Source organism: Cariama cristata, unplaced genomic scaffold, assembly GCF_000690535.1.
Source record: "Cariama cristata isolate BGI_N322 unplaced genomic scaffold, ASM69053v1 scaffold1182, whole genome shotgun sequence".
Lineage (NCBI taxonomy): Eukaryota > Metazoa > Chordata > Aves > Cariamiformes > Cariamidae > Cariama > Cariama cristata.
The window spans coordinates 28,794-43,060 of NW_009605278.1; the positions used below are offsets into that span (position 1 = coordinate 28,794).

Sequence of the window (14,267 nt, forward strand, 5' to 3'; positions counted from 1 at the left end):
ATTTTTTTTTCCTGCAGTACAGTTATTTGGCCTGATCACAAACAGAGCTTTGTTTAGAGATTCCCATATTTTAAGGTCCGAAAGCACCATTATGTTCTTGTCTGAACTTCTGGGTAATTAGATTGAAGGGTCTCAAATTATAATTTCTTCACTGTGCCTACAGTTTCTCTTTTGAGCTACCAACTATTTTGATTTAAAGACTTGATGGAGAAGTCTCTGTATTTCAGGCATGTTTTACCAACAGTCAAGTGTCATCACTGCTAAAATGGTGAACCTCCTTTTCTCTTCTGAATTTTGATAGCTTTTTGCCTTTCACTGTTGCCTTTTTTAATACCTTTGCATACTGGCTTGAGCAGCTTGCCATTATCAAATTTATATTGCCATATGGTTGCATACTTGCCTATCATCCAGTCATTACTTAAGATTCTTTTAGATAAACTAATACATTGGGAGCCTGCTGTAAAGTACTGGCATACTGTAGAATGTAAATGAGACAAGGTTTGAAGGTAGACTAATAACAGGAAATTAATACTAGGCAATTGATAAAGTTGGAAGAAACAAAATTTCAAGTACACAGATCCTTCTGTTGGTCTGAACAGAATCAGCAAACTTCCAGCTAAGTACAGATTGGGAGAAACTCTTAATTTTAACCTAATGTGTTAATCAGACAATTTGGGAGAAAAAAGTGATTACTCTACATGATCACCTGCCCTATGACCAAAGGGGCAGATAAAAATGTTAAGAATTTCTCTGCGCTAAAATAAGAGCAAATTATCAGTGGTGGAACACTGATAAATGAGTTGGAGGTCAGCTGCAGTGGAAGATTATAATACACCATGAAGCCAGTATTTTATTGAGTCCATGATTTCTAGTGCATACAGCAGTTCTGAATTTTTGTTCCCAGGCTCAGCTGTTGAAAGTATTTTGTGGTCTCTTTGAGGTTGCGGGCTGAAAGGTCAAAGTTCTTTTGTGAAAAATGTTCTCCCACTGGGAACTGGGCTGTTAATTAAATAAAAGCTATTACTTCCTGCTACAAACCTTACTTCGCTGTAAGGTGTTTTTTCCAGGTCTCAAATCATTCTTCTTTTCTCAGTCTTAAGTTCTTTCTGTGTTGTTTTTTTTTTTTTTACGGCTTTTTTGTTTTTAAAATGTGTGTGCATGATATTCTACTGATCCTATGCTGAAACAGTTAAGGAGAAAATACCCTCTTTGTGTACCTACTTGATTTTTTTGCTATACATGCAAGGGCTGTGTTTATCCTCTTAGCTGTAGTATTGCATTAAGTATGGTTATTTATTTGATTACTTAAGTAGAGTTTCTGCTTTCCAGGAAATACTCCTCCTTTCTAAATTAGCAACTTAGCATTTTACTTTGTTAAAAGACAGCCTTTCCCTCAAACTGTTATTCAGTGCTGATTTCAAAGCACTGCTATTTCATAGCAATTTTTCCATTGAACAGAAATTGGAATTCTGGAAATGGAATTTGAATTCTGAATGGAACGTAAAATCAAAATCTAGAAAAAATTGTTATTCTTTTCCAGGAAGGTGAAAAATAGTTTCCATAGCACTTACTACTGTCAGGCAGGAGGCATACGTGATCTCATTACTCTGCTTGGTCTTGGTAGCTGGCATTGTTCCATTTATTACTGACCTGTGGGAAGGTAAACAATAGAAATGTATTGACTCAGTGCCAGAGTATTTTTCAGCTTATTATAAGTCAGGATTTTTCTTACATGTATTGTAATTTTGGACTCAATGATCTTAAAGGTCCTTTCCAACCTGAATGATTCTGTAACAACCTACTTTCTTGCCACATATAAGCTCATGTGGCTTTGAAAGCAGTAAACTGCATATTTTCAATTTTTGCAGGTTTACAGTCCATTATTAAAAATTTTAAAATTCATAGATACATTGAAATTTATTATAAAAGTGAAGATGTATCTCTTTAACATGAGAGACAAATTCACATGGAATGCAGGGAATATAAATTATTTCTTCTTCATTTTACATAGTACTAATATTGTCAAAAACCTCCTGCTTTTTCCAGATATCTCAAGACATGCTGCTATGAACCATTTCTACTACTGTCTAAAAAAGGATATGAGAGCACAAATTTTGGTTTTGTATAGATCCAGTTCACACCGCAAATATTATTTCTGCACAGTGCAAATGTCCATGTGCAGAGTCACAAGTTGTGTGCACCCCGATCACTCAAAACTGGAGAATTTTAAACTTCACATCACCCCTTTGCATTTAAAACCACAGTTAGAGTACAATTTTAGGGCCAGTACTCTTTAACGTTTTTATAAATCATCTGGATGCAGGAATCAAATGTACATTAAGTAAATTTGCCAGTGACACTAAACCACGAGGAGCTGTGGACTCCCTTGAGGGTAGAGAGGCCTTACAGAGAGATCTGCATAGACGAGAGAGCTGGGCAATCTCCAACCGTATGAAATTTAACAAGAGCAAGTGCCGGATTCTCCCACCTAGGATGGGGTAATCATGGTTATACATACAAATTGGGGAACGAGAGGCTGGAGAGCAGACCCATGGAAAGAGATGTGGGGGTTTGGGTTGATGGCAAGTTGAACATGAGTCAACAGTGTGTCCTGGAAGCCAAAAGTGCCAACCATGTCCTGGGGTGCGTCAAGCACAGCATAGCCAGCCAACCAAGGGAGGTGATTGTCCCACTCTGCACTGCACTGGTGTGTACTGTGTGCAGTTTTGGGCACCTCAATGCAAGAAGGTCATCAAACTATTGGAGTGTGTCCAGAGGAGGGCAGCCAAGACGGTGAAAGGTCTCGAGGGCAAGACTGATGAGGAGCAGCTAAGGTCACTTGGCTTGTTCAGCTTGGAGAAGAGAAGGCTGAGGGGCAACCACGTCGAAGTCTACAACTGCCTCATAGAAGGCAGCAGAGAGGGAGGTGCTGATCTCCTCTCTTTGGTGACCAGCAATAGGACACAGGGAAATGCAATGAAGCTGCATCAGAGGAAGTTCAGATGGGACATTAGGAAAAGGTTCTTCACGGAGAGAGTGGTCAGTCACTGGAACAGGCTCCCCAGGGCAGTGGTCATGGCACCAAGCCTGTCAGAGTTCAAGGACCATCTGGATGACACTCTTAGTCATATGGTTTAGTTTTAGCTAGTCCTGCAAGGAGCAGGGAGTTGGACTTGATGACCCTTACGAGTCCCTTCCAACTTGAGATATTCTATGATTCTATATTGCACCAGCCTACTTCCTGGTAGAAACAGCTACTTGGTAGAAACAGCCGTAAACACAGGATGACTCACAGTCATCCATATCTGTCAGCTCCCAACCATCCCTCTGATCCATCAGCAATGAAAGCTGCTTATTCTCTTGCAACAACTCACTGGAAAGGTGTTTCAGTCTCTCAGAGTTGAGCCACTGCCCCTTCTTTATTTGGACTATATAAGAAATCTTTCCAGGACATATTTTAAAAAACTGTTCTCTGTGTCTCACTGTAAGATACATTAGCACCATTATTAGGTTTCTGGACATACTTCACAGACTGTACTGATGAAGATGGCTCTACTCAGAAATTAAGCCATCTTCAGTCTAGTCAACGTGTCAGTAAATATTCCTATTTCCTGTTCTCCAAGCTCCAAAAATAGAAAATATCAAATGCATGCCAGAAGGGCAGATTACTTTTCATGTCGTTTCCTCCTCTGCAGTTGCCTCAGATATATCTGAAAGGACAAAACAGTTTTGATGTATGTGGTACAGGAGCTTCAAACAACATATACTTGAAAAAAGATCTTTTCTTCAGCATCCTTTATCTTCCTGTCGTTTGTCCAGCTACCAGTTTTGCTGTAGCACCACAAGCTGATGGGTTTCACCAGTCTCCTGCCCACCAGCTGGCAGGTGGATTTCATGGTGAAGCTGAATAAGCCCTTTCACGTAACTGGGACCTGTTGCAAGATATGCTGGATGCAGCCAGCTGTGCATTTAGGATAATGGTGACATTACTGATAATGTACCAATTTGTTGTATCCATTGCAATTTTATATCTTCTATCCATCTGCTCAAGGATAAGCTAATCTATTTCAAACAGCTTTAGTTACACATGACCACTATCTCATCTTGGATACTGTATATCAAAACATTCCCTGGCAGTTTGTTCCTCTGCTACTCTTCTGTGCCATCCGTTTTCTGGAACCCTTCTATCAATAGCCTGCTTCAACAGGAGAAAGGTAGGGGATAGGCAGCAATACAGACAGTTTCCCAGCACATCATGCCATTTTATAGGAGATGGTTTCTGGTACCAGAGGATGGCAAACCATTTTGAATGCTTTCAGTCAGAAGCAAAAGTTAAGTATGATGACTTTAGCCATAGTAACCCTGCCTCATCAAAACAGGGATTAATGTATCACTCTCAATGATCAGGATGCCTGCTTATTTATATATATAAAGTGTTTTCATATCTAAACATTTTATAGTGGCTTTTCTACTACAAAGTCCTTACATACAGGATTTCTCCATAGCACAGAAAATCTTCTTCAATGTTTCAGAAATAGTGAGAATGTGCACAATACAAAACAGAATCTGTGTGTCCTGACCTAGACAACAGCCTGATTAAAGGGACTTTTAAAGGGCCAAATCTCCCAATGTATATCATTTGCAGCTATTGGACTCCTTGACTCTGAGGAGAAGAGGCAAGAATAACAGAATGCTTGTCAGACAATTTCAGAGTCCACAAATATTCTTCCTTCTCAAGTTAGTCAATAAATATGAGATCTTACACTTCAGCTGAAGTCATGCGCAGGTGACTATCATTCTTGTGGCCAGACAAACCCTTCAGGCATGTCTGGATCCACGTTAATCTTCTTTCCTTCATATAAGTCATTTGTGATAAGGAAATGTAGACAAGATGAAATTTCTATTAGGCGGTTGGAAAGCTCTTCTCAAGAAACAGTTAATTATGCTTCACTGTCAGACTGGATGCATTAAAGCATGTTCTCCAGGGACTATACAATATTTAATTCATGATTGAAAAGGTGGAATTAGCATTTAATGCTAGTGATACTACCTGGAAAAATACTACAAGATAGTATTATGATCTTATGAAAGTATTTTAAGAATTTTATTCAAAGAATGACATGTAATGACAATAAGGATGAATACTAACTTCTGTGTTTATATAGAAGTAATCTTTTGCATAAACGCAAGTGAAGAAGGACTGACTAAGCAACAGTTCTGAATCGGAGACAATAGGTGGATCACAAGTTGCACATGAGACAACAGCGTGCCTTTATAAAAGATGTAACTGTTGCACTGGAATATACAGAAAGGAGGATTATTTGTAAAACGTACGAAGCGGTTCTTTTAATCTTCTCGACACTGGAAAAGGCTTCTCTTTGGTTTGGGGCACCACAACTAGAGAAGGATTCTGGCCAACTGGACAGGTTCCAGAGGAGGACAAAAGAATGATCAGAAAGCTAGAAAATACAACTTGAGAGAAAATATTTAAATAAATAGGGGTTGTTTAATCTGAAGAAGAGGAAACTGAGGAAATACACCTGTCTTCAAATATAGAAGAAGTTAAAAAGAGAAGAAAATAAAGCTTTTTCTATGTCCACTGCAAAACAAGTTCAGGCCAAATAGCAACAGAAGTTTTCTAACTATATTTTTGCTCTTAGATAATGATGCACTGAGACACATTGCATGGCGAAGTTCTGAAGTATCTGTGAGGGATAGTTTTAAGCTGATTCTTCATGCCAACAGAATATTCTTGATGATCTTTCATGGTCTCCTCAGCCCCATTTTCTATTAATGTCTATGATTTTTTTTCTCACAAGTTAATTAGTAACCTCTGCTCCTCCCTATTGGTTTAAACCCAATTCCATGGCCAGGGAGGCTGCTGTCCCCTCATTCTGTCTAATTTTATGATTTCCACTTGCAAGTAAGCAAAAGAATACCTGTTGCTGCTCATGATAGGATAGCTGAAGCAGCTGTGGTAGCAAAGAAACATAGTCATCTATCAACGAAATGTCCCAGAACTATGATTTTCTCTCAGTCTGTCACGGCCCTGTGTGCACTAATAGGTTTTAATGGCCATGACCTGTGTCACTTGGGGCCCCTACCCACACCTGTGGGCACAGGAGCCTCAGTTCAGCTCAACCCTTGGCCTTTAGTCCATGCCTGAGCTATTCTGTATGGGTACGGATCTTCAGCTCAGCTACAGCCATGCCTGTACATTACTACAGATGTTGATGCAAACCCTGACTCACAGACTGACTTCCCAGTTTAACCTCGGACCTGTCTCATCACTGTGGACCTGCCTGGAGATTGGTGAGCTGTGCTCGGTCATGGTTACTGTCGCTGGACCTGACCCAGCCTGTGGATTGACATCCCAACTCGACCTCAGATCTGCCTCATCACCATGAACTCACCTGATGGTATGCACTCTTGGTTGAACAAGTCTCAGATGTGCCCGCTGGCCTCGCTGGGGCACTGTGGGGCTGGACCCTGGCTGGCGAGGCCCCTGCACTGACAGCTGTGTTACTGTGCTCAGCTCATGGCTGCCCTTCACTCGGGGAGCAGCCAGCCTTTGCTGCACCCTGACGCAGTCTGCTAGTGCAGGACTTTGCAGCCATCTGCCATGTCAGTTTTGGTATGTCCAATCTCATGCTGTAGCTGCTGGACAGGTCTTGTCACTAGAAGATCTGTGCTTTTTCTTTGGGAGGAAAGTTCTTGTCAACAGTGTGAAGAGCAGCAAGAGATGCAGAAAACTGGCAGAACGGGTCAGGATGTCAGGCTGATGTCAGGTCAGCCTCTCTTACCAGCTACCGCTTGCACTCATCCTGGACTGTTTGCTGGTGCTAAAGGAGTTCATTTCCATCTTTAGTTCTGGTGAGGTTCTTTCCTTGTCAGCTCTTCTGCTCTCTCCCTATATCATATACATATATGTGTGTGTATGTATGTATATATACACACATAAATATTTACATATATCACCAGTTGTGCAAGTTCCCTGGGGGATGGTTAAATCATTACTCCTGCACATAATCTTCAGGTGTTCACTGACTGAATCAAGTGATTTGCTTATGTCTCAGACCCAGGTGTCCTGGGCTGGTTCTTTGGAAGTGTTTTTCCTAGTTATGGCTTCATCCAGGAAGCCAGATGAGAGCCAAACCCTTTTTTGGATCCAAATGGCTTCCTTCAAAGAAATGTGTTCCTGCACACCTGTCATAAACTTCTCCTGAACATAGTTTTGTTCTCTTCATCTTATCTACAGGACTGACATGCTTCCATTCTTTCCTGAAGGAAAAAATTTCTAGAGAAAGGGTGTCTTTGGACTTTTGTTGTTAAGAGGCCTTTGACTTTTTACCTCCACAGGACTGGGTCTTTCAGATCCAGAGTTGTTTGTGTCAGCAGCTGAGAAGTTGAAAGTCAGGAATGAAACCATCAGTGAAACCTGTTATGAAAACACCAAAAAGGAGCCACCCTTCAAGGTTAATACACATTCCACTGGAGCTCAGTCTAAATTAGTGGCTTTCTTGAGTGATATCTCCATTGCTGACATCTGCTGAACTACTCCGAGGAGTTCTCTCCACACCTTTACCAGGTGTTTTGCCATTTCAGAAGCATCCAGGTATAATACAGTGTGTGGTAATATGTTTCTGCAGTGGTTGATGCATGAAGCATGCTATGTCTCCCTACCAAGCACTGTGATTGTTAGGAGGAACTGCAGTATGAATATAAATATGGATAATCTATATTAATATTTCTATTTTGAAGATTAAAGAAAGATTTACATATCAGTTAATGAAACTGTCAAAGGTGTGCTGTTTATGAGCACACTCCCTTCACACACTCCTTCTCCATGGTGTTTGAGCTTTCTCACAACTCTCAACCTTGGGATTCTGTGATGGAAAAGGAAGGTAGACAGTCTCCACGTTATGTATGTAGCAAAACCAACAAGCCTGATAGAAAGGAAGTGAAATGTAAGCTAGTCTGATGAATACTGCATGAATACAAAACTACCTGTCTCAAGGTTTTGCGGGACATACAATGTGCACATGCATGTAAGATGTATACATAGATAGATAGGTAGATACAGGTATTTGTGAAATAACTTTCAGCTGGCTATTGCAGGTTTCACCTGAGAAAGTAGATCTTAATGCAAGATTGTAAGAGTCCATCCTTTTGAACATGCATATGATAATGCCCACTAATAAATAGGGCTTTTTTTCTTATAATAAGGATATTACTTCTTACTATTGCTTTTAATAGAAGAACAGAAGTCACCTTAGATATTGTAATTCCTGGACCAGTGATGAACCATTGCAGCAAAAAGATCAGCCTGTGTGATCACGCTGTCGTAAGGCTTGATGTCACTGCTCTTGACTGGACCACTCCCCAGCTCTTCAAGCAATACTACTGATTTCAGCAGCTGTATTTGAAGAGAAAGGGAGTGCTTCACAGTATGAGAATGGGTGGTACAACTTGGCCTGTAATCCTTTACTGTGAGGTTTCTGGGGGGTGGGGGGAGGGAGGAAGAGCAATTATTTCAGAGTAAGAATATTATTGGTGTAGTCTCATATTATCACTGGAAATAGTATTTTAGTGAACTATAGGGTATACTGTAGTACACGGCTAGACACACTGGAATGAAGTGAAGCTCATCCCATTTGGATTTCTTCCATCTAATTTTATTTTCCGAAGCTATATCTGTTCTTGCACAAAGAGGGTAATCTGGACAGAGCTGAATAAAATCATAGCCCCTGACTGCAGGGCTTGCTCTTACGTCTGGCTCTTTTTCAGGGAACAAAAATGAAACAGGAAACTCCTTGTGTCCTGCCATGTTGTACATACGCACATGGACCTATCTATCTTCATTTCACTTTTTCAAACATTTGTTTCTTTTAGTTTGTGAATATTGTGTAATTGTATTCCTTTTTATTTGTTTCTTTCAGAACGTTCTAATTGTGGAGGTAAGTTGGGTGCTTATGTCATATTGTACTTGGATAAAGTCACATAGTGAAGTTGTGATTGTGTGTTCAGTTTCTATAACCCATCTGTGTTTATACTTCTTTAGCTGAGAGGTGGTAAAAAGGGAGAGGGGTTGATTTGCTTAGTGACCTCTCAGTCTTTTTGCAGTTGCATGACGGATCAAACTATGTTGCTGTGGCTCTAATTGGTACTCTGCCTTGTGATACCCAGGAGTCTGTTTCTGTGTCATTTGATTTGTTCTTTCTGTGGTTTCATCAACTCCTGTTCTGCAAGTTGTTCTGTTCCTTGGAGGACAATGAATCAACTGCAGTGATGCCCTGCACTTCTCAGTTGCATGACTTTGAAATAGTAGCATAGCCCTGCACATGCTTTACAACTGCAGGGTTGTTCACATGCTGGTTGAGAATGTCAGTCATTCTCTCAAGTCCCTGTGGCTCCTGCTTGTTAGCATTGCATCCTGCAGTGTCCCCTGAGGAGGGCCCATTACAGATATGCTGCTGATGTAAATCAACAGTGTTCAGTTGTAGAGGCAAAGAATGTGTCACCTCACTGGTGCTGCAAATTCTCTCTTAATTAATGTAGGTGATTCTCTTTTAAAATGTTGGAAAAGCAACTGGGATGGTTAGAGAGCACGTCAGGATCTGACTGGCATTTCAGGCCCAGTCTGCTTGTGTGGGAAGTAAGCTGGACAGTGTAACGAAGGAAATGTATAAATGCTGGAATGTCTTTTCTTAGCAAAGGAGGGAAGGAAAGTCATCAGCCACAGAGATGGCCTGTTACCTGAATGGTTGTTAACTACCTGAATAGCAGTGCTAACTGCTGTAACAGAAGTTAAAAACATCCACAGCAAATTTTGTTAATGCTATTAGATAGCTGGGGAGCAGAGACAAGGTGTTGCTAATGAAAAATCCACACCCACAGAGTTCAAAATCAACAGGTGCTCTCCGTGTCATGGTCAGTTTTGTAGCCAACTATCTACTGATCTCATTCAGATCAAGTTGGGTACAGCAGCTCTGGAGAATACTCATTTGTACTGGACTGATAAAACAGGAAATAGGGCAGATTTAGCCCTGACTTGGAGAGATGTTGACATATTGTAGTCTTGAGCATGTGAAAAGTCTGATCCCTGCATCCTTGCAGTGCCCAGTAAAGTCATCTCCAGTCCTGTGTTGGATCCCAAGCACTAGAAACATAGCTGTTTTCCAGGGGAAGTGGACAGTCCTTTAACTGATTATTTTATGAGTAGAAAGTGCTTGCTTCAAAGAGTGTGAGCTCAGTTATAACCTTTTTTGGATATGGCTCACAATACATTGGGAAAAATACATCATTTCCACAAAATGAGAGGTGGAACTGCTCAGTCATTGTCCAGATTTCCTCTTTTCAGCTTTCCTTTGTTTTTTACTTACTCTGTTTTTCATGTTTTGTAAGGATATTGTTGGAACTGGAAGGACTATGAAGGTTCTGCTTAATAATATAGAAAAGTACAAGCCAAAAATGATTAAAGTGGCAAGGTGAGTAAAATGATCTCAAAACTTAGTAATTAATTAGTCTTGCCCAGCATATTTTCTGGTGGAGGTTCCCATTCCAAGTTCTTGCTTTAATTCGATGCTGTGGTATCGCATGGGGAGCTCTGCAGAGGAGCTGCCTGAGTCACTAGAGCAGGGTGGAGGAAAGGAAAGGAAATGCTTTTGTATTGTTCTGCAGTGGCAATGACCCTTCAGCCATTTCAAGACTGGCACTGATGGACTTTGGAGGGGAACACACCCATCTCTTCCGTGCTATCAGGACGCTGCCGGGAGGAGAAGCAGAACAAGAACAGTGATTCACATGGCTCAGAAGTTTTTTGATACAGGGAATAGTTTTTATGCATGTTATTCAGGTAAATATCTAGATTTACATGGGTTTTATTTTGTTTTTAATTACAGTTTGTTGGTGAAAAGAACATCTCGGCCTGATGGGTACAGACCAGATTGTAAGTGTTGTTGTGAAAAACTGTACATGACAGTACAAGAAGTTACCACTATTCTACTACTTGCCTTTCATATCATTCTATGGACTGCTAGAAGCATTGTGAAATATCAGTTATCAATGGAACTATGGGATGCAATGGAAGGTTTTGTATAATTGTGGTGTGGGAACTCTAGCCTCCTTATAGTCTGATGTTTTCTGCAGAGTGCTAACTTTATAGGGAAGTTATGAAGGAATTTAATTTTATCCATGAAAGGTGAGTGTTTTATCTTCATTCCCTGACAAACTATATAGAAGAGGAAGTCCCTTTCTTCCTTTTCCTTCCTCATTGCATCCCTTTGGAGGAGCTGCAGGATCCCATCTGAACATGACAGGTGTTTTATTGTGATGTAGTTATTCACAAGTTTTACATGTTTATAACAGAATACAGTTTTTTATTATTTTTTGAAAAGTATTACTGTTTAAAGGGTAAACAATGATATTATAATTAAATCCCACTCCTCAAAAAGCAAAAGATAAATTGGGCTTTTTAAACTTTCTCTTGCTGCTCTGTTTGTGTCACACCAGCACTTCTCTCTGAATTGTTGGTACTTGTACTGTGCTATGATGAAGCCATAAATGGAGCCATGCCAAGCTATTGTCATTTTAGACGTATTAGAATAAATGATGTAATAACAGGTACGTGGCTAAATACTGAAAAGAACAGATCAGTATTTGCTACTGAAGAAGGCTCTGGTCAGCTGAGCTGGGGAGGAAGGTAGAAGGAGAGTAGGCAGGTGAGTACCAGGAGGCAGCATGAAGGGTCTTGATTTGGGATGCAGGAGAGAAGGAAACTTTATGAAGCATCAGTTACTCAATGTTGGGCATGGCCTTGCGGTTTTAGCCCAGTGATCTGAACTGTGACCCAAACATTTTGTTATACAACTTTTTATACAGTGGTATTTTTAACATTTAGAATTTAATGCAGTAAATTAAAGTATGTATTTGACTGCATTCACTAATGTTAAACATATAAAAAATGCAATAAAATTACTTCATGAAGGGTAGCTTAATATTTTTATGTAATAACTTGTAAAATGAAACAGGTTTTATCCTTGTTTATTCATACTGTGATGAATTTTATAAAACATCAGAGATCTCTCTTGTAAATCACTGACAGTGCTGTCATTTCCTCAGCCAAATTTATGATTCCAAAGTGTCTATTACCCACAATTTTTAACAAATGAATAAATTCCTTACTTGAATACCTCTAAATTTTTTTATGCTGACCTATTTTTGTGTCCATAAGGTTGTGTTTTTCTCTAGTTACTTACTGAACAATTTGGAAAGAGTCTAACTGGTTTTATATAGTGCTGACACTGCACAGACCTTCACACTCAAAAAGATAGATGCCTATGCTTAGCTTCAAGTGTGCGAGGTGTATGATTCAGCTACACTGCATGCATTTAGTTTGTTAAGCATGTGCATGAGTCTTCATAAGGTTGGGGCTTTAATGTAAGAAGCATTTGACATGTTTTGGTAGCATAATATGCAAAATAGTTTTTGCTATTCTCAGAAGGAAGTATCTGTGAAAGTTACTTCTGAATTAAAATTGTACATTTTTTTCATCATTAGTGTGATACTGGACAGTTGTCATCACACACATATACCAATGGAGCTTCCAAGCATTGGCAGAATTTTTCAGCTCTGATTTTGGCTTCCTTCTGCCATGTGTCTGTTGTGCCAGTGATAATTGTATACAACTCTCCTACTCTGCACTGATTATTCACATCCCTGTCACAAATAATCTATTAGCAGGAACTGGTTATAGGGCTACTGCTGACCTTGATGTCTCAGAGTCAAAAGGAACATAGCCTCAGCTGACTACATGTATCTATAGTTTGCTTGTCAGAGAAGCAACACGTGAATTTAAGGGCTGTATAATTGCCACTGCTCTTATATTGATGGTGTTTGTTATTTGTCTCAATACAGATTACGGATTTGAAATTCCAGATTTATTTGTGGTAGGTTATGCCTTAGACTACAACGAGCACTTCAGAGATCTGAATGTAAGTGTCTTTAAAAAAATAGTTAAAAAAAATCACTGTTTTCCAGGGTGTCTTAAATACCCCATATTTTGCCTCCTCCCTGGGGCCTTAATGTCATGGTTGGGATCCTTTCAGTGAGTGCAGAACTCCCTGCAAAACCTCAAATAATCCAAAGGAGTCACTGCTCTCTGCTGTGAACGGTTCCTTCCCATCTCTTCCCATCTCTCCTGCTACACTTCCATCTTCTGTGAGCCTAGGACTTCACAGGTCCCCCATTCCCAGTATGTGCAGAGACGACAACAAAAAGTGAAACAGAGCTACAGTTCAGTCAGGTTTGGACTTTCCCTGCTATGTTGCCTGCCCCTTTTCTCAGTGAGATAGTGATGGGAAAAAGGTGCAAGCCTTGCCTTTGCTTCCTGTGGTACTCCCCGGCATGGACCTCAAAGCTGGGAACTGCAAGTGGGAAAACTTGCTGTAGCTAGAAAGTGAAATCAGAATTCAATTCCAGGTCTCTGGAAAGGAAGGAGTAATTACAAGATCACTAGATTAGTCAAGTGAAAGTATTTCTGAACAATTCATTAGTAATTAATAGTGTAATCAACTATGCTGTTGCAATCAGTGTTATATTTTTTTCAGCACATATGTGTTATCAATGATCATGGCAAAGCAAAATACAGAGTCTGAAGCAGTATCATCCTCACCTGAAGATCTGTAAGCTCAGTGAAGCAGAAATTTGACTACACTCCCTCAAGCATCTCCCAGAAGAGTGGTTCAACTGACTTGTGTTTCTTTCAACTCAATATAATAAGGCTTTTACTCTAAAGATACTGATTAATATTTACAGAAGTGACAGCTCTTATCTAAAATGTGAAATAGAGGGCTTTTAAAGTTATTACCTTTTTTGTTAAAATTACCACATAAGATGCCTTTTGACTAATAATTTGTCTGCCTCAAGTCTCATTGTGAATGCATCTTTTCTTTGTTCAGTCCACAATTCCACCCATTGCAATTCATGTACTTCACTGTGTTGTATAAGATCATTCAAAAGTGCCGTTCTGTGCGTGAAGATTATTTTACAGAATTTTATTGACTTCAGCACCCCTTTAGTCTTGGTCAGATATACTGCTGCCAAACTGAAAGCATTATTTTGATTTAATTCCACAATTCAAAAGTTTCAGCTGAAGCTGTATGTTGTATGATAGGACACTTCTAGCAGTTTACTAATGCCTCTTCTGAACACAAGTTTTAACTCTCAGAACATGCTGAATTAGAGTGCTGGTACCAAATGAACCTTTG

At 39.9% G+C, this 14,267-nt stretch overlaps 1 protein-coding gene across 1 annotated transcript in view; it reads left to right on the forward strand.

Moving 5' to 3' along the window:
• The window catches only part of PRTFDC1 (phosphoribosyl transferase domain containing 1), a gene marked incomplete at its 5' end in the record, with an annotated part of 40,429 nt that extends 26,429 nt beyond the window's left edge, over positions 1-14,000 (forward strand). The window contains 5 exons of the mRNA XM_009695868.1: positions 8,940-8,957; positions 10,405-10,487; positions 10,902-10,948; positions 12,916-12,992; positions 13,608-14,000. Of these exons, the coding sequence (XP_009694170.1) occupies positions 8,940-8,957; positions 10,405-10,487; positions 10,902-10,948; positions 12,916-12,992; positions 13,608-13,655 (273 nt within the window). The remainder of the gene's footprint in view (positions 1-8,939; positions 8,958-10,404; positions 10,488-10,901; positions 10,949-12,915; positions 12,993-13,607) is intronic.
• Positions 14,001-14,267: the final 267 nt, after the last annotated feature.